At 42.4% G+C, this 18733-nt stretch overlaps 2 protein-coding genes across 2 annotated transcripts in view; both read right to left on the reverse strand.

Annotated features, from left to right (window-relative positions):
- LOC110978061 (uncharacterized) overlaps positions 1-11094 on the reverse strand; it is a 41046-nt gene extending 29952 nt beyond the window's left edge. The window contains exons 1-13 of the mRNA XM_087140456.1: positions 10952-11094; positions 10453-10466; positions 9832-9879; positions 9166-9213; positions 6906-6959; positions 6389-6466; positions 5166-5255; positions 4195-4239; positions 3218-3271; positions 2566-2619; positions 1800-1853; positions 1020-1073; positions 581-679 (exon numbers count right to left, since the gene is read on the reverse strand). Coding sequence (XP_086996582.1) covers positions 581-679; positions 1020-1073; positions 1800-1853; positions 2566-2619; positions 3218-3271; positions 4195-4239; positions 5166-5255; positions 6389-6466; positions 6906-6926 — 549 coding nt within the window. The 5' untranslated portion in view covers positions 6927-6959; positions 9166-9213; positions 9832-9879; positions 10453-10466; positions 10952-11094. The remainder of the gene's footprint in view (positions 1-580; positions 680-1019; positions 1074-1799; positions 1854-2565; positions 2620-3217; positions 3272-4194; positions 4240-5165; positions 5256-6388; positions 6467-6905; positions 6960-9165; positions 9214-9831; positions 9880-10452; positions 10467-10951) is intronic.
- Positions 11095-12768: 1674 nt separating this feature from the next.
- LOC147798277 (uncharacterized) lies at positions 12769-18015 on the reverse strand. Its single transcript, XM_087140460.1, has 7 exons — positions 17719-18015; positions 16533-16973; positions 15824-16255; positions 15042-15464; positions 14343-14781; positions 13399-13831; positions 12769-12908 (listed from the first exon to the last, which is right to left on the reverse strand). Exons 1-4 carry the CDS (start codon positions 17867-17869, stop codon positions 15097-15099), a joined length of 1392 nt encoding a protein of 463 aa, XP_086996586.1. The 5' UTR covers positions 17870-18015; the 3' UTR covers positions 12769-12908; positions 13399-13831; positions 14343-14781; positions 15042-15096.
- Positions 18016-18733: the final 718 nt, after the last annotated feature.

An 18733-nucleotide genomic window follows, 5' to 3' on the forward strand; every position in this document is an offset into this window, starting at 1 on the left:
AGAAACCAAGGGAATGGAACATTCAATCTGTCACTGAATGAAATTATTCTTTCCAGTGCACAACAATCATGTTTTTGTGCTGCGTTATGCAACACCTGAATAAATCTTTTGTAAACTCCGAACAGGTTGCCACTTTTCCAGTCGGACGTAAAATCTTGACATGAAGTTTCCATGTTTCTATTCAGTTCATGCACGGATGTTCCTGCCTGTCACGGCTTCCAGTTTGCTCTAATAATTTGACAACCAATTTAATTTGAATCTGTCTGGCAAAAGTACAACCTTCACTTACAAGTTGAGATATTTCCACAACAGACAGAAAATGGAATGGTAGTTTACGTCTATTTATCAATATCACCATAAATGTTGTGCATTTGTGTGACGAGCCAAGATGGTGCCTACTGCAGTACAGTGGTACATTTCACAGCCTGCCACTGATTATACCAAATAATACATGACACATGATCCACAACCCACCAATCATATGATGGGAATTTATTCAGGTGCTGCATGAGCACTGGTGTCATCCTCACTATCTAAGAGTCAAGCCAAACCACGTGGATAGTTGTCTTCTCAGACTCACTCTCTGTCCTGGAGCTCCAGCAGGTCCAACTGCTCCAGACGCTCCGCTGTCACCAATGTCACCGGTATCACCGCGTGCACCCTTGCGGCCGCGAGCACCCTGTCCCCCAGGAAAAACCCAGATTAAACAGACATTTAAATAACAAAAAGGACATTACTCGTGAAAACAACCACCTTTTTGTGGGACCAAAAACATCACATCTATGCAGACTTATCTCAATAAATTTGTGCTTCTTCTGCTCTTTAGAAGGACTCAAGTCTTTCTTGAGCTGACTAAACTCACTCTCGGGAAGCTTGCTACACTGAAATACGGGATGCTTTGTATCCGCTTCTTGGATTGCCACGATACCGTTGTCGAAAGTTTTAGACTTTTGTTCTTAATCAGTTTTCTTTTGGCGAGACGAAAAATCTTTTTGATTCACTAAAACATCAGTTCTTACCCGCCAACCTTTGTGTCCCTGCTGTCCTGGATTTCCGGGCATTCCCTGGGGACCCTGCTCAGAAAAGAATTTTGCAGGACAATTGTAAAGAAAACACAACATCTGAATTCAACATTCAATCACGGGAGTTGCCAATTTGCTTCCAACAATGCAACGTCTGACTAAACATTATTCCAGTGTTGGGCTGATGTTCAAAACTTGCTTGTTTTTTCATACCTCAAAATGGACATCACAATCTACATGTTCTTACCAAAAGTCGAAGGTGTTAATTCATTGTGACTCATGTTATCAATTTTAATTTCTTAAATGAACTCAAGCATTGACATTATGCGTCAAATAACACTTGTAACTGTAAAGATAACCATGGAAATTGACTCAAACAGGAACTGAACTTGCAACCTATGGAATACAGCACTGGTGCACTACCAACTGGGCTATCAACCATATGTTGCCGGTTCCTCCTAATGTTACTTGGAATAAGTTACAGTAATGGATGAGGCCAAAGAAGAGAGATACGAAATGGATGTTATAGAAAAGAACCTCAAGGTCCTAAAGTTTCAGAGGTACTGTTGCATACAACAAACTGAATGCCTGTCAGTCCCACTGGCAACTGATTACGACAAGTGCGTCTCACCAGGAGAAAGATATTATTGAATGAGTTCAGAAATGGCATTAAGTGAAATAAAGAATCAAATTCAGAATCAGTGACTAGATAAGAAGCCTTCAAAAAAAAAGAAAGAGATGCGGGATAAGAAATTGGCCAAGAGGAATTCTACGCACCTGGGCTCCCACTGGACCAGCAGCACCAACAGAACCAGTGTTTCCATTACTTCCCTGAAAAAAAAAGACTCTGTTGACAAATTCCAGCTACATGTACAGGATTTCGGTTGGCAGTCATCAACATGGACAAAAGGCAAACATTTACATGTGCTGACTCTAATGCCCAGTATTGGTGAGAAAAAAGTTACATTGGAGCACTGCGTGAAAAAAAAAGGGGACCCGAAAATGTGCATTTAGATGAACCTCAGGCCATAATGTAAAATTTACCACCTGGATATCTTGCGATAAATTCATTACATCATGCAGTGACAAACAAGACAGTATTTCATTGTAGCCCCAAGTTCATTCATCCTAGCTACGAGAATGCCATCGTCGGCTCTTTTTCTTTGCCCAAAGGCATAAAGAGCACAGATTCCTTGCATCTAGCATTCATTACGTTGGCCCTCCAGCTTTAGGGATGTTCTTTTGGTGGAGCAGTATATTCCAAACTGAAGGGAATTTTGATGGAGAGAGACCACTGTTTTCAGGTGGGAATGTTCAGCGGAGCAGAAGGCAGACACAGGACAGGGCCGAGATACAACTTTTCATAACAATAATGCTGAAAAGTCATCCAGTGGTCTGTGGTCATTCGTTATTTGTGCTCCTACCTGACATACAAATTGGAATTCTGGCTTGGGATAGTTTGAGCTGCTTCTGTACAAGTTTCACAAAATGGTTTGATGCAAGATACAACTAAGTAGGAGGGGTTTTCAACTGTGAGGCTTACATCTCTGCCATTTTCCCCGTCAGCTCCTCTCGGTCCTGCAGGTCCAGAAGGTCCCTGCATGAAGATAAAAAAGACAACACACAAATTGGCATGTTAACCACTTGCTTGCGGGTGGGATTTGAATTTGCATGACGCAAACCACGGGAGATTTTCAAGATTTTCTGTTTTCAAAATTCTTCAAAAATTATGGCTTCATTTACTGGACTTTTACACCCACACGAATAACTGTCTGGTTACTGCTCTAATCTGACAGACAACATTTATTGATGTCCAAGTATTTGTTTCGTCCCGAAACTGGCACAGTGCGCTACTGGCGTCTTTTCAATGGGGGCCAGATTAAGCATGCAGTGGTAGGTATTGCTTATCCAGGAGCGCCTTTGTCCCCGGTTTAGTGTATTGAGCCTATGTGCCCGAAACCAGGCTCCCCACCAGCATATGGTTAACTGGTGAAATGATGATGCCTGATGCCCCTTTTACTCAAAATTGCTGCTTACATGAAAATTATTGTGTTGTAAATAAACAAGAGGTCGGCAAGAAGTCTTCTCAGCACAGATTTTTTTCCCTCGTGTGCCGTGTCTCAACAATGACTTAGCCGTATACAACTTCAAATTCAAAGACAGAAATGCAAACTGGGTCACCCTGATATACTTACAGGTCGACCAAGTGGGCCTGATTCACCGCTGATTCCCTGCAGTCCAATAGGTCCCTAAAACACCAGCAAAAGCAGTAGTTTAATATTGGAATCTGAATCATCTTAAAATATATCAAAACGATACGCTTCCCAGAAGAGTATAGGGTTGTGCTGAATATCCAAATATCCGAACATTTGATCGATTATACGATCGAATACTTGAACATAATTTTCTGAATTTGAATATTCAAATGCAAAAACCATGAAAAGGAAGGGCAAATTTTCTTTTGTTTTAAATGAGAAAAATTGCACTATGGAGGCTTGTTTCAAACAGATTCCAATGAAAAGCGACACTAATCTTACAATTCAAGGGGTAAATTATTCATTTAAAAAATGTGAAAGGAATAGAAATTTTCAACAGGGCAAGAAGTATTGTTTGTCTCTTAAATCTTGCTAAATCATGGCTGAAGATACTCCTAGATGTGAGAAACTATTATATAGTGATTATAATGTACAATTGTGTGTGTTATTGTAACTGATTTTGTACATGGTTTGTTCATCAACAATTTGCCAGTCGGTATGACCAAATATTCGATCAGGTTGAAGGTTGAATATTCGAATAGTGAATTATTCAAATTGACTCAGCCCTAGAAGAGTGCAAAAACAACTATTACAAAACATCCAAACAAGTTGAATAAGGAGTCTGCTTTTAATAAGAAACTAAAGAAAAGAGATAAAAATCATTTAAGGGGGGGAATATTCATCTTATTAATTTTTTTACCAAATCGTCAAATTCTCTTTGAATTAAAACGTTCCAGAAATGTCTCAAGACATGATGTGATGGGAAAATCCCTACTTGCTCATTTTATAAACCAGAGGGCTCTGCGTCTTTGTTAAAGCCAAACTCTGCAAACTGTAAAAACAAAACCAAGTAACTTCTTTGTTGCACTTGTACCAAAAGTCCTTTGGGAGATGTACAAGGAGCTATGCCAACTTACCCTTGCACCTGAGGCACCGGGGAGGCCCGGGGGCCCAGGAGGACCCTGTCAAGAAACAAGTAATAAAACAAATCAGGATTAAAAACCACTGACAACTCTGAAGAGCCTTTTTCAAATACACACCAATTACATGATATCTATCTTGTGCATGCACGTTTGGGTGTGGATTGTGAGAATGGCATTGAAGGTTTTGATCCTACTTCTGAACTCTAGAGGAATAATCTGAAATGGGTCGTCTTATATGAAGAAACTGGACAGTCAAAACAGCAGGATTAAACGAATCAAATTAAATAGACCTGTGCAAAGGTTGATGCCAGAGGACAGTTCCATTTTTTACAAATGACATTCCAAATGTTTCGTAATTTTTTCATCTGTTTTGGTTGTGCTGGCATCCTTGCCATCAGTGAAAATTAAACCTGTACGGATAGCGTGTATACGCAAATGTTTTCTGGAATATGGAGTAGAACATGCATTGCTTAATTCCTTCAACATTTAGTGTGATCAATTCCAATTAATACAACCACCTGAAGGTCCTTTAAATACGAGGCAGGTGTGGAAGAAATTCACCCTGCCATTGTTGGGATGCTCTATCAAAGAGGCCTCACGCAGAAACTTGCAAGCAGAGATCATTCTCCATGCTTTTTTGAAATTACATTCGTTCGTTTTGAACTGTGTGACACAAATAGTTACCATGTCAATATCACCAAAATGAGACATTTAATTTTTAACAATTGAAAATATCTAGTTGTAGTATAATTAATTAGATATAATTAAACATGTGATAACTGAAGTTTATGAAACAAGCAGAATTATTCTGAATGCCAAACATTGTAATTCCAAATAAACTGTTAATATAAATTCTAAATAAATTGCAACTATAATGATACATACAGGCAGGAACAGCCTGTACAAACAGTGCTTCCAATTGTTTTTTTCAATGACATTTCAAATGTGCTCCACCGTTTCCTGACCTGTACAACCTGCTGAGGGCCAGATCCATAACCGTAACCATAGCCAGTCTTTTTCCCAGAGATGGATCCGATGTTGGCTGGGGCAATTGCCTGCAGACAGAAATGGGGGGGGGGCGAGAGGAGGAAGAACAAATCAAGCCTGTGAAACACCTTCCAAGCTGCCCTGATGCACGGTGCCCAGTGTGTGGCTGCATGAACGGAGATCACTTGAGGGATCTGTGCTACGAACTTTCCTTGGTCTCTTTCTGCACATCTTCGACCTCTTCATTAACATATGAAAACTCTTGGAAATCCTTTTACAGTTAAGTGAACAAGTAAATTTAGTTTAACATGAAAAATTTGCCAAGCTTTGCCAAGGAGTGAGGGTGCTGTTGCTGCGATGTAAATTACCGGAGATACTACTCAGTTCACATACTTTCGCGTTCGAATTCTGAAACATTTCTGAGAAACTGTTTACTGGCTTATTGCCATATACTTTCACAATAAATTGCCAAAGAAATGGAAAATTACCACAGTAAAATAAAACCAAATTCTGACAGTTTTTGTGCACGAATCAATGCAATATTGTGGTTCAGTGCCAAGGACGACAGCACAGTTTTCATCATGAATATACAAATTTGCATTAGCACAAAAAGATTAAAAAAAAACAGATGAAGTTACCAAACATAAATCACAAATAAGAGTAATTGAAACACACAGGTGTAATGTCAAGGATTTTAGTTTAAAAATTGCATTTCTTGGTTCATTTAAATGTGTGCTTCCATGTTTGGGGAAAATTTCCAGGTTTTGCTCCGTCTACAGAAATGATAAAATGGAGTTTTCAATTGGTAGCGCATCGTGTTGTTTGCAGAAAAAGAGATTTTGGGGCAAAACTGCCAGAGAATTCTGTGTTTTACAGAGCTAATGCAACAAAATGATTCTACACATTAAAGCTCCCAATTAATCACTGTTTTTTTACAGACAACTTGCTTAAATGACTGAAAAACTCTTTGGGTAGCATACATTGCATTCGGTAACTTTTATGAATTCTCACAAAAGTAATACTTGCTCACATTAACTCAACTGCATGATCACTATGATGTAAAAAGTCTCTCATATATTTGATGTTTAAATGCCATGAATTTTATGCACTTTTTCAAGGCCTTCTTGTGCAAGGTTGTTTTTGTCGGATTTTTCTTGTGGCTGGTGTGGATAAAAGCCACCAACAGGTTGCATGCTCTTACCTCTCCAGGGGGACCAGGAGGGCCTGGTACGCCGGGTGGGCCAGGGTAGCCGTTTGGTCCGTAATCTCCATCTGGGCCCTGCAGAGATGCAAAAAACTGGTTGGAGTATCAGATTGCATGCAATGTTCAGAGTTCAACAGGTGCTGGGAACATGCAGGAATGGCCTCCACGATTCAGACCACTGAATTTTTGGTTGCTGTTTAAGGAACTTTCTCCAGAATCTCGCTACATTCTTTTAAGTTTACACTTCTTCACGAGGCATCTCCAAGCTGAGATAGACTGGAGATGCCTTACAAGTCTTACAAGTCTGGCGAAGGTATTGAAAGCAAGCTGAGTACCTTGCTGACATGGGCTACATTTTTTTAAAGAGCCAGCATGTTGAATTGAAAGTATTTTCTATCAAAAATGGAGTTTTAACACTTTTAGGAGTCTGAAGTGTTGTACTTGCTGTACCGGCATAGTTTTCAAAGAGTTGGAAATGGTGCCCCCCATCAATGTATATCTCATTAAAACCTGCCTTAAATCCTGGTGCTCCCATGAGTCCTGGGTAACCTGTTGGTCCTTTGTATCCCTGAAAAACAAGACATTGTCACTAATCAGTAACATAAAATCACCATGACAGCAGTCATTACCTGAAAACAGAGTTGTAGACTCGAGTCACTTGACTTAGACTTAGTTGCTATTTTTGTGACTCGTGACTTGACTTGTAATTATCAGTTTTTGACTTGTGACTTAACTTGGACTTGCACATTATGACTGGTTACCAAAGTAAGTCAGAAAACTATTCAATCGAACCAATTACAATTTTAAACTAGGCCTACGTCTTGGGTCCTTAAAATAATGTTTCATCTGCCGAAGGCCACGTCTGAATCACTTAGCTGTTGTAGTCTTGTATATTATTTTGTTTGGCAATGCGTATGTTTTTCATTATTTTCCCCTCGAATTCCCGGGGAGCCAATCAACAGCTTCGTTTGAGCCTGAAATGAATTACTTATATCGGCTCATGATGCCACTCATCCAGATCTCGAAGGTGGAAAATTTCAGCGTAAAATGTCACGTTCAGGTGGTTGTAACATGCCTTCAAGATACTCTAATAGATAATTTTTATAACAACTACCCACATTCAGATATCTGTAGAGTATTCATCCTGTAAATTTTCAGTATGGGGGAGAAATGGGCCAAATTCACTGTACTAAACCAAGTGAAGACTTTGTACATTGTAACCGTACCGTTTGCAACAATGTGCAACCCGGAAAAAATTTAAAATGGCTCAAATTTTTGGGTTATCTGGGCACATCGGAAGTTCTTGGCTACTGCCCCAGACTTTGGAATGATATTTGTGTTTAACTCAAAGTGTTTTTAAAAAAGTTACACATGATGTTGGCTGATGTTTCAGTTTAAATCATCTTTTGTGAATGAGAAGCATATTAACAGGTTGAAGGTTATTTACATAACTTCCACTCATCATTGCTCAAGTGATATGAATAATGCATATCCTATCATTATTACCATAATCTGTTGCCACCCCTGGTAAAACAAATTAATTATCCAAAACCTTCCTGTGTGGTTCGTGTTGCAGATCGCAGAATATGGAAGGTCTTGGAACCAAGATTAGGCTGTGACTTGAAATCACACATAGCGCAACTTGACTTGTACAAAAAGACTTGTGACTTGCTTGTGCTTGGACCAAATTAACTTGTGACTTGACCTATGATCAAATTACTTGTGACTTGATTTGTGATTGGACCAAATGACTGTCTTGTGACTTGACTTAGACTTGCAAAATTAACTTGTTAACACCTCTGCCTGAAAAGAAATCTCACAGCAATGAATGGACCATACTTTCGAAAGGCTGCATTTTCCAGATAAATACAAACTCAGAGGAGAGACTTATGTACTAATGAAAGTGCAAACATTAAAGTAAAAAAAAAATATTTTATGTCACCTAGTATCTTTCTCATAGGTCAATGAGATTTTTTCAGACATGTATCTACATATTTCCAATGCTAGATGGTGCACTTGAAGCATTAGACTGCTTAACTTGTTCTTCTGACAAAGGGGTATTTTCCATTTCCGAAAAGGACAGAGCCTAGTAGTCTACACTCTCAATACAAGTACCATTAGTCTATTCTCATAGGAAAAGACTCAAATGGTCGAGTTCTCTAAAATATTTACCAACAATAAGGCAAATCAAAGATGCCTCTGTGACTGAGTGCGTAGAGTAAAGTTCACTGTAAACTTTGTAGCAGAAATATTTTGGCTGTGAGTGGTTTTCTTTGGAGGGAGGGTTGGGAGTGAACACTGAAGACATAACAATACTGAACTACACTTATTGTCCATTCACTGCTGATCATGGAAGAGATGAAAGTGAAAGTTAACCCACATCAGCATTCTCTGCCTTTAAAATACATCTGTGTTTGATTGGTGTATGAGTCAATCAGCTGGATAAAATTAGCACCAGGGCCCAATTTCATGGCACTGCTAAACAAGTGATTTCATCCCAATGGAGGCTCCATTTATTTCATAAACAGTTAGCGTAGCAAAGGCATGCTTACCTTGGAGAAAAAATTTGCTTAATGCAGTAACAGAAAAATTAGATTCTCTGTGCATGCGGAGCTGTAAGCTCATCCAAGCTAAGCACTGCCACAAGATATTGCTATCAGTAACTATAGCATTTCTGCTACCTGTTAAGCAGGGCCATGACAGTGGGTCCAGTCAGCAACTGTGTCATGTTAGCCTAGGCCTTGGGTTTGAAATAAGAGCAATTCTCAACTTACTGGAGGGCCTGCTCTTCCTGGAAGCCCAGGTGGGTATGGGCCAGCAATCTATGGATGGGGGCAGGGAGGAATTGAAAATAAAATTGAAAATTATACATCAACAAAGACAAGCACAGCAATGTGAAAAGAAAGACTGGTTTACTTCCGTCAATGGACAAATTTGACCTATATTTAAATGTAGGATAAGCAATATGAAAAGACATGGAAAAGTGACTCCAGTTGAATCTGATCTTCCATTTGATATAGGCCTATACTTGAATATGACACTTCTTCCTATGTTTAGCTTGCCATCATCAGTAACACTGGAAAACCATCCATGGGCAACATCCACTCGCTGAGTCTGTCTGTTTTAAAGTCTTACCTCTAATTGCTCGTGTTTGAGGTTTAATAAATAAATGAAACACTTCAAATGCAATTGACCATACGAAGAGTTGAAATGCAAAAACTGATTAACATCAATTTAACACCCCCCCCCAAAAAAACAGGAAAACCCATCAGAAGTCTGAAGATATGATGCAATAGAAAGTGCCCAAAGCAATGAATGATTGTGTCTGTTTAGAGCTGGTTCTCTCAAAAAGTGAAAAATGAATTGATCTATTTTTGTAGGTAAATTCTTTGCACTGTCCTGAAAACAAAGCTTTCTCTCATTTTTTTTAATAAACTCACAGGTGGTTGAGCCGATTCTCCTGGGTACCCTTTTGCTCCTTTTGGTCCCTGTGATGCACAACAGATCAACAAAAACCATACCTTAGAATCAACTGTAACTGACTACGATCTATTATGTTGCTTTCTTTTTGGCCAGTGCAAAAATTTGCACTTCTCGGCAGTTATTGACAGAATTTTTGTTTGTGCCTTGTGCTGGTGAGGACATATTTGAAAACACAAATTTTTCTTTGGCAAAAAGTCAGTCAACTTATATGAGAGGGAGATATCAACATATCCCATGCCAACCTTAAGTCACAGCTGAACTTCAAAAAGAATCTTTCACACTGTGGATGAGGCCTTTACAAAGAATACCACCTTCACCTTGATTTCAAGATCTGTACGATGGACCCTTAAGCTTGGAAGTATCCTATTATTGCAGTCAGAAAACCTCAAAGTAATGGCAAACTTTTGGTTGACTTTTCGCTCATCTGGGAGCACTGGGGCAGATTTGACATAGCCATGAGAAAAACGTTCATTAAAAACTTTTGGCCTTGGAAGTGGACAGAAAATATGGGGGATAGGGTATCACACAATTCGGTTCTATGTATTTGGTCATTCCAGTCACAGCTGGGGAATACTTACCTTGACTATTTCAGCTGATTATGATTACAGAGAAGTACAGATGGGCAAGGCAAAAGAGAAGCAAAAGAACAAAAACAAGGCAGTTATGAAAATTCAAAATAAAATGGAACAGTAAATGGAACATCAAGTTACAGCCAAAAAGTCTTCAGTAAACCTAGAATAGATTCATTCACAACAAGGACTGTCCGCCAGAGGTTGCACTGATTCCAAGATTACACAACAATCACAACAAATGTTCTTTCACTTAATATATGATGAAGTATTTTGAACTTAACAAAATGAAAACCTGCTCATTCTCAGGGAGGAGACCCACGCTTTTAACAAAAAAGATCTAGTATAATAAGTAGGTCCAGTGATTGCATGCACACCCGCGGTTAAATTGTAAGATTAATCAATGGGAGGCTCCTAATGATAAAATATCTAACTAAAAAATCTAAAAGAAAAAGCAGGCAAATCCACAAGACACCAAACACCACTCCTTCCTGGAGCTCACGTCTACCTTTTGCACACTTCAGCTTTTACACCTCCTAAGGGAGTCCTCTCGAGCTCCATCAAGAGTGGAAGTCCAACGAGGAGTATCGAGCCTTCTGGATCTCCACACACAAATACCCGCCTCCTCTTCACAAGGAACGTCGTTCCTTGTTGATGGCGGGCCGCCAGGTTGTTGAAGGTCAGCCGGGAGCCAGACCTCAGGTCACGGCTGGCCATCTCGGGGGTAAGGGTCTGCCTCTCCAGGATCCGGCGTCGTCCACTTCCCTCGGGGTCGTTGGAGACGTATGACTCCAGCTGCCACAGGTTTCGGCCCGTGGCATCGCCGCTGTTGGGGTTAGAGGTCACCGACACGTCAAACTCGATCTCGTTTGTTTGGTCGTCAATGGTGAAGTCACTTCCAGCCAAGGTGGTAGTGTCAATCGTGACGCCTGAACATATTAAACAGAGTGAATTACCATTTTCAGGGGAATGAAGTAAACATTATGATGCGAGAAATCCGGTAAAATTGCTTTCACTTGAAATGCGAGTATTAAAAGTACATCAGTGTGGTTAACGAGACTACAGTAGATTCCTGTTATCGCACTCCTAAAGGAACTGAACTGAAGTGAGTGCTATAATCGCACAGTGCTATAACTGACTGGACACGCAACATGTGCAACGCACATGTGCGTTTATGTACATGTACATAAGTGTAGTATAGTTTGCATGCGATGATGGGAACTTGCTCTTTATTATTGTTAATTTGTTTCGTTGCAAATGTGGGATACATGTAGAAGATCGAAAATTACCATACTCTCTAAAACCAAATTACATGTGCGTGTGTTACGTGCAGTACAGATACAGGCCGGCTAATTGCGGCGGCCTCGCGATGCAGTTTGGCAGATTTTCAAAGCATCTGACTTTCCATGGTAAGAAGCGTTGCAATTGGAATTGTTTTACACGCTTAATATGGTTCATGGGGCCTAAAATAGCAAGAGCTATATCCTGAAAAGCGTTATAAACAGTAGCGCTATAACCACAGAAAAATGTCCACGGTGAACGAGTGTGCAGTTGGGGAAATGGAAAAAGAGCTTTATATCAGCAAGAATGTTATACTAAGGAGTGCTATAATAGAAATCTACTGTACCATACCTCTCTATGTTTACCATTTTCTGTTCCTTCTTAGGGGGCAAAAGATGTACGTCTTTTCAGTGGTTGCCCTGAGTGAAGGTTGTTATCTCAAAAGAAGCCTTGCACTCAGGCATTTGGTCCGAAAAATCTTTCTGAAAATGCAGACATTCACACTTCGAGTGTGAAAGAAAATGAATTATTTGGTGGATGCAAGTTGAATCCACAACAAGCCTTCACCACCCTCCCATCATCTGAAGTTGATTCAAGGCGTAAGCTATGCAAATAAATTGATATCACAGGATTGCCCCTGTCATCGTTTATCCCCTTTGATGCTTGCGACTGGACATGTAAAGTGACTTGGATTGACTTGTGGTGGCCGTCACCACAAAAGACTGCTGATGAGTCATTGGCATTCCAATAGATCGTACCATCACCTTTGGTGCGGAAGCATTTCCTCAAAACACTTCTGTCGGGGACGGGTGTGAACTGGAAATCTGGATACGCCCTTGGGTTCTTCCTCAGCTCCGAGCACAGGTAAGGGACCTCCTGCACGTCAGCCCCCTCATGTTGAAGTTGGCATCCACCATCTGGAATGGGATGTCCTCCCCTGGCGTCACCTCCTTGTCCTGCTGGTAGGGGCTGAAGACCTGCCGCTCCTCGTTGAGGCGCGGGCCCACGCCGTTCACGTTGCTGCTGCCGTACAGCGACATCTCCCACAGGTTGGCTCCCATGGCCCCCTCCACTGTCCGGAGTGGTCAAGGCAGTGACATCGTAGATGACACGATTGGATGGGGGTGTTCTCTTTCAAGGTCGTCAGATAGCTGTCAGAGATTTCGAGGCACGCACTTTAACTCCTGCATACAATGAAGTTGAATGGAACTTGCACTGTCATCCACTCCATCAATCATTTTGAATCAGACATCTCTATTGACAGCTATGGAGACTCACAGCACCACTTACTCAATAGCCACAGCCGAATATGCCATGATTGAAACTCAGACTCGACAATTCAAGTACTCCTTTTGAAGGTGACAAGTGTATCATGTACAGTTAAACTACCATTTAAAACCAGCCAAAGGTGCATATTTATAGGGTTTTATTTGATTGCCCCATTTGAAATCCTAAGAGTGTCTGTATAATCCATACCTAACCAGGAGTTTGTTCTCCACCCTGGAGGCTCCGGTGCCACCCCGGTGGTCTGCAAGCTCTGTCATTACACTATATAAAGTGTTTTTTTTTTAATTTGCTCCAGGTGGGTTTTGTGGGGATGTTGGGACATTCTCAGTATATGCCCACATGAAATAATAGACATGACCAAATGTGTTTGACTTTGCCCAAACAAACCTTTACGACACTCTTCATCCTTGCACTTGACGATGACATCATCCCCGCCGGCAGTCTGGAACTTAAAGTCTGTTGGGCCCGCCGACCCTTGGCAAACTCCACGCACAGGTACTGGAACTCGGACTCGCAGCCGATGGCCGACAGGTCAAACTCAGTATCCACCCCAACAAAGTCGAGGGGCTGGCCAGCCGTCAGGTCACGGCTTGACTGGTCACGGGTCAGGATCTGCTGCGTGAGTCCAATCTGCTTGCCCTTGCCGTCGGGCCGGGTGGGAGCCGAAGATGCCCACTCGCCACAGGCCGTCCCCACTGGCACTGCCAGCTGAAGGTCTAGACTCCACGCCCACGTTCAGCCTTATCGGTGTGGGGGGTGCCAGGGGTGACTTTGCTGGTGGGTTCCTCCATGGTCCAGTCCATATCCTCAATGATCACACCTTAGGTTGGGAAAAAAGGCGCACAAAAATGAAAACAATGGAGAAATCTGCATGTCCATTTCAATAATCGGACGTTATTTCCAATCAGATTTCTCAACACATCTACAGAATCTGAGCAGCTGATAAGGTATAACGTTTAAATCTTTAATAGCAACAATTTTCTCAGAGGCTGGGTAAAATAAGAACAGTAATTTAAAAGCCAAAAGCTGCAGATGAAGAGAATGCTCGATAACCAAACGGAGATGCAAAAGCTGGGTTTGGCAAAATACAAACTAAAGAAAAAATTTTCATGGAAATTATTTTATATCCTCTCACTGTATGACTGTCTTTAAATAAAAACTGTATTTTAAGTTACTCTAGTATCTGCAACTTTTGCCATTAATACGGTAGAAGCTTTGCAGAGATACCATTGTGAATTATCTCTTTTGTGGGTATGTGTGGTTCTGAAAAGATTCAGTACTCTTAAGTTTAGGACAGTGAGCGCTCTGTCCGTTGTCGCCATTAAACTCACCATTGCACATTTCATCAGGCACCTCCATACAGTCTCTGAGTACTCTCTCGTTGGGGACGGGGGGTGAGCTCAAAGTTCCGTGAGGAGCTGGGGTTGCGACTAAACTCGGTGCACAGGTACTTCAGTCTCTTGCAGTCGACGTTCGTCATGTCATACTCGGCGTTTGATGGGCTGGAAGTTCAGGGCATCTCCCTGGTGTGGCCAGCTCGCGGCTGCTGAAGTAATCCGACAGGACTTGCTCTTGTGGGTTGAGGCGCTCACCCTGTCCATTGGGCCGTTCGCTGCCATACAGATTCAGGCGCCACATGTTGCGTCCGAACATTGGTACACTTTGATCAGTTGGTCTGCACAACGGTATCGAACTGGACGAGGTTGTTTGGCTTTCCCTCGTACAATTCTGCATTGCGGAGAGTGGAGTCCACACCAGATACGTACACACCTAGCAAACAAGCACAAACCCATCTTTCATCATGTAGTCATTTGAAATGGAAGTCAGTTTCTAATATTAAACATGCCCCTGAGAAAAGGCACACATCACACATTCCCACTGCTTCACTTACAATCTTTAATACAGGGCTGTAAATGTTCACCACATAATTCTTTTTGAGACAATTTGCTGGGCAAACTTTGCCTCTGAATACCACACCTACTCAAGGTCACAAATACCTTGATGGAGTCCATTATAAAACGGAATCTCACCTCCACAATCAGCAGACTTGCAGTTGATGAGGGTATCCCCGGGGCCGGGCTGTTTTCAAACTTGTAACTGGGGTTGGCGTAAATTCCTTTCTCGAACTCCAGGCAAAGGTACCCGTACTCCCCACAGCCCAGATCTTCCATGGGGAACATCGTTGTTGACGTCATTGAACTGAATCGGCCCACCTGCCGGTGAAGGGGTTGCCTGCCCAAAGCCATCGAGAATCTGCGAACGCTCCGACTGCCTCTGGCCCGAGCCGTCCGGATTTCGACTAGCAAATAGGTTCATCTTCCACAGCCCCGTGCCCTCCAGCTCACGGCTCTCTGGTGTTGTCTGGACATTGGCATCAATGGCAAGAGGGGTTGGCATTCCCATCTGCATCTGACCAGGCTCATAGGACCAATCCATGTCGGTGACAGTCACACCTTAAGATTAAAAGGTTCCATGTAGTGGAAATTACTTGTCTAAATCTGAATTGAATGCAAAGCTTCAAACTAAAGAAACAACTTAATAGCAGCTTCCTTAAAATGCAACAGAACCATAGGTGCTTGGTGAGAATATGCACAAAAACTTTCATTATAAATTTGTGTCAATCTCTTTAAACAAAACAAGAGATGGAAGTTTATCGTCAATAAGAAATCATACCGTTGGCCATGGAGACAACGTAAGCAAACAGACCTGTCCTAGGTTTAGTTGAAGTGGGAGGTAAACAGCCACACAGAACAAAAAACAGAAGCTCATGGCCACTGCAAAAAAACAAATATGCAGGTTGTAGTCAACCCACCTTTGCATTTGTCTCCAAGCTCGGTACAGGAGACCAGGGCCCTCTCGTTGGGCACGGCTTCAAAGTTGTAATTGGGTCTGGCATCCGGGTCTTTCCGCAGTTCAGTGCACAGGTACTTGACATCCTCGCACTGCAGGCCATCCATGTTGAAGTTAACCTGGGTGTTGGGGAAGGGAAGGTCCGCGTCCATCTCTAGGGTCTGATCCCTCTGGGGCTGGCTCAGGACCTGCTCCTGGTAAGCAAGCTTGCGGCCACCACCATCAGGGTTAGCGCTGCCGTAGAGGCCCACCTTCCAGAGATTGGTGCCGCCCACTTCGGTTGATCCCTCGCCCGTGATTCCGGTGATATCCATGGCGAGGTTGTTGTCTGTCCTGCCCTCAACCACATAGCTATCATCCGCGATGGAGGACTCCAGTCCAGTGAACACAGCACCTAGGACACAGTAGAAAAGTTTAGAAGTCATTCAACTGAGAAAGACCTGCAATAGCTCAATAGAAAGTGAAACATTACATTGTGTAATTGTTGGAGCATAATTACTGTCAACATTTATAATGTACCTCTGGCAATGTATTCCCACTGAAATTTTACTGTCAATATGTAAAACATGGACCCATTCGCTAACTCACTCCCAACTTTTCCTACATTTTAACAATACAATGGGAATATTTGTTTTGTTTAACGTCCCCACATAAGGAAGTTTGCATCTTACGTGCTGAACACTCCTGTTTCTTGCAAGATGTTAGAACATTAGTAGATGGCACATCAGAGCGGCCAACAACCTTAAACTTGTAGTCGGGGTTGGGACTGTCCCCCTTGGTGAACTCGGCACAGACGTAGCCATACTCATTGCAGCCGATGGAGCCAATGTCGAAGTCCACCTGCTGGTCTCGGATGGCCATTGGGGTGCCACCCATGAGTGTGGTGCCTGCCCCGGCCGGGTTGAGGGCCTGGCTGACGTAGCCAAAGCGGTCCGAGGGATCGCCATCGGGGCTCCTGCTCCCGTACATGCCCATCTTCCATAGTCCTGAGCCAGACAGGTCTCGGCTCCTTGGACTGGTGATCAATTCCCCATTGAAACTGACCGGTGTTTGTCGGCCAGGTATAGGACTGCCAGGGTCGTAATCCCAGTCAAACCTCTCAGCCAGAACACCTGAGCACAGCAAACAAAAATGTGGAACAGAAAATTAACGGTGAACATTGATGGGGTTAGTTCCATTAGTCACACCACCAAGTGACACATCTTGATAATTTCATGTCAACAAGTGAGATAATATCTCACTCATTGGCATGAAATTATTGTTGCATAGATTTTATGCAAGAGACAAGTTACTTCACATATGAATTTACCCCAGCAGGTCAGTTCATGGCTTAAAGGACAATTTCCCCACCTACAAGATAACTATGAGGTGTCACACTTGTTGTAGATGAAAGGAACTAACTGAACCAAAAATCTGTCAAGAAAAAAAGAGAGGTTAATGCATAGTTTGTACTGTAATGCTGATGGCCACAGGTGGTGCAATTGTTACTTCACGGGCAAACTGTTTGAGTGCCACGCTGGAATGGGAGAAGCACTTCAAACCCCTATCCCATCATCATTCATGGCATGTGAAACCATCTTGACTGAATCTGTGAGGGAATCTGGGTTTCAGCTAGATGGGTTTCTCCACATTAAATACTGACATCTGGTAGGCAGTATTGGTGTTAGGGCTAGGGGTATCTCCGTCTCGTTTCCGGCAAGCTTTTAGGTTATCAAAATATATGCACGAGAAGTGCACAAACCTTCAACAAGTGAGGTGCCAGTTTTTTTAAATTGAAGGCAGATTTGGACACCCCTGTGCTCCAAAGCTCGGTAAAACCCAAAGGGGGAGGGGGAAGAAGGGGAGTCATCTCCTCACCCTGGCAGAAATCCTCCGGTACCTCCATGCAGTCCCGCAACACGCTGGGGTCATTCGGGACAGGGGTCACCTCGAAGGAGACAGAGGCTGAGGGACTGCGGCTAAACTCTGTACACAGGAACTTGACCTTCTGGCAGTCCACATCGGTCATGTCGTACTTGGCCTGTATGGGCTGGAAGGATAGGGGGATTTCCAGGGACCCTCAGCGGGGCGCCCACTGAGGGATCTGCTGAGCACCTGCTCCTGCTCATTGTAGCGAGGACCGAGGGGCCGTCGCTCTGCTCGTTGCCGTACAGGTTCAGCCTCCAGAGGTCACTGCCAACCACCGGCCGGCTCTCGTCTGTTGTCTGGACGACGGTGTCAAAGGTGATGTCATTGTTTTGCTCCGCCCTCAACAAGACCACCACTGCGAAGAGTCGAATCAACACCAGCCACGTATACACCTGGGCAAAAAGAAAACAGTATCAGAAAACTACACGTAATCGCCATATCAGTTTTAATAATCACTTTAAAAAACTACAACCCCAGCCCATGTCCACAATGAGGATGCCAATGATCAGAGGAAACATTTGCGAATAATGATACAAATGACTAAATGAGGATTCTGTCATGGGATTCAGAGCATAGGCTGGACAACTCAGGGGACAGGACAAATTTATCCAAGCAGCAATACCAGGATCAAGGGTAAAGTCTGAATATTTTTCTTGAGAATTGCTTTCTGTATCACTTTATACTCCCTGTTATTCCCATCCCTTTTGGTTAAGCGTGACGGAAGTGCAGTTTTAAATGTCTTTAATATCTGTGTTAAAATTGTGACAGCGAAATTTGAAAAATTCCAGCATTGTTTTTGTATATAAATTTAATGCTATACCGAGGTTCTCTCTCTGGGAAGACATCACAATTTTGTTTAAGTATATGGAAATATTTAGTGTAATAAACCAAAGAGGCATCCGTAGACCCTTTAAAACATCAAAAGAATTAACATGGTTAATTTAGACACTTCCAGGGCTGCATT

This window comes from Acanthaster planci, linkage group LG08 (assembly GCF_054643075.1).
Source record: "Acanthaster planci isolate LZ-2023a linkage group LG08, COTS_SCS, whole genome shotgun sequence".
NCBI classification, from domain to species: domain Eukaryota; kingdom Metazoa; phylum Echinodermata; class Asteroidea; order Valvatida; family Acanthasteridae; genus Acanthaster; species Acanthaster planci.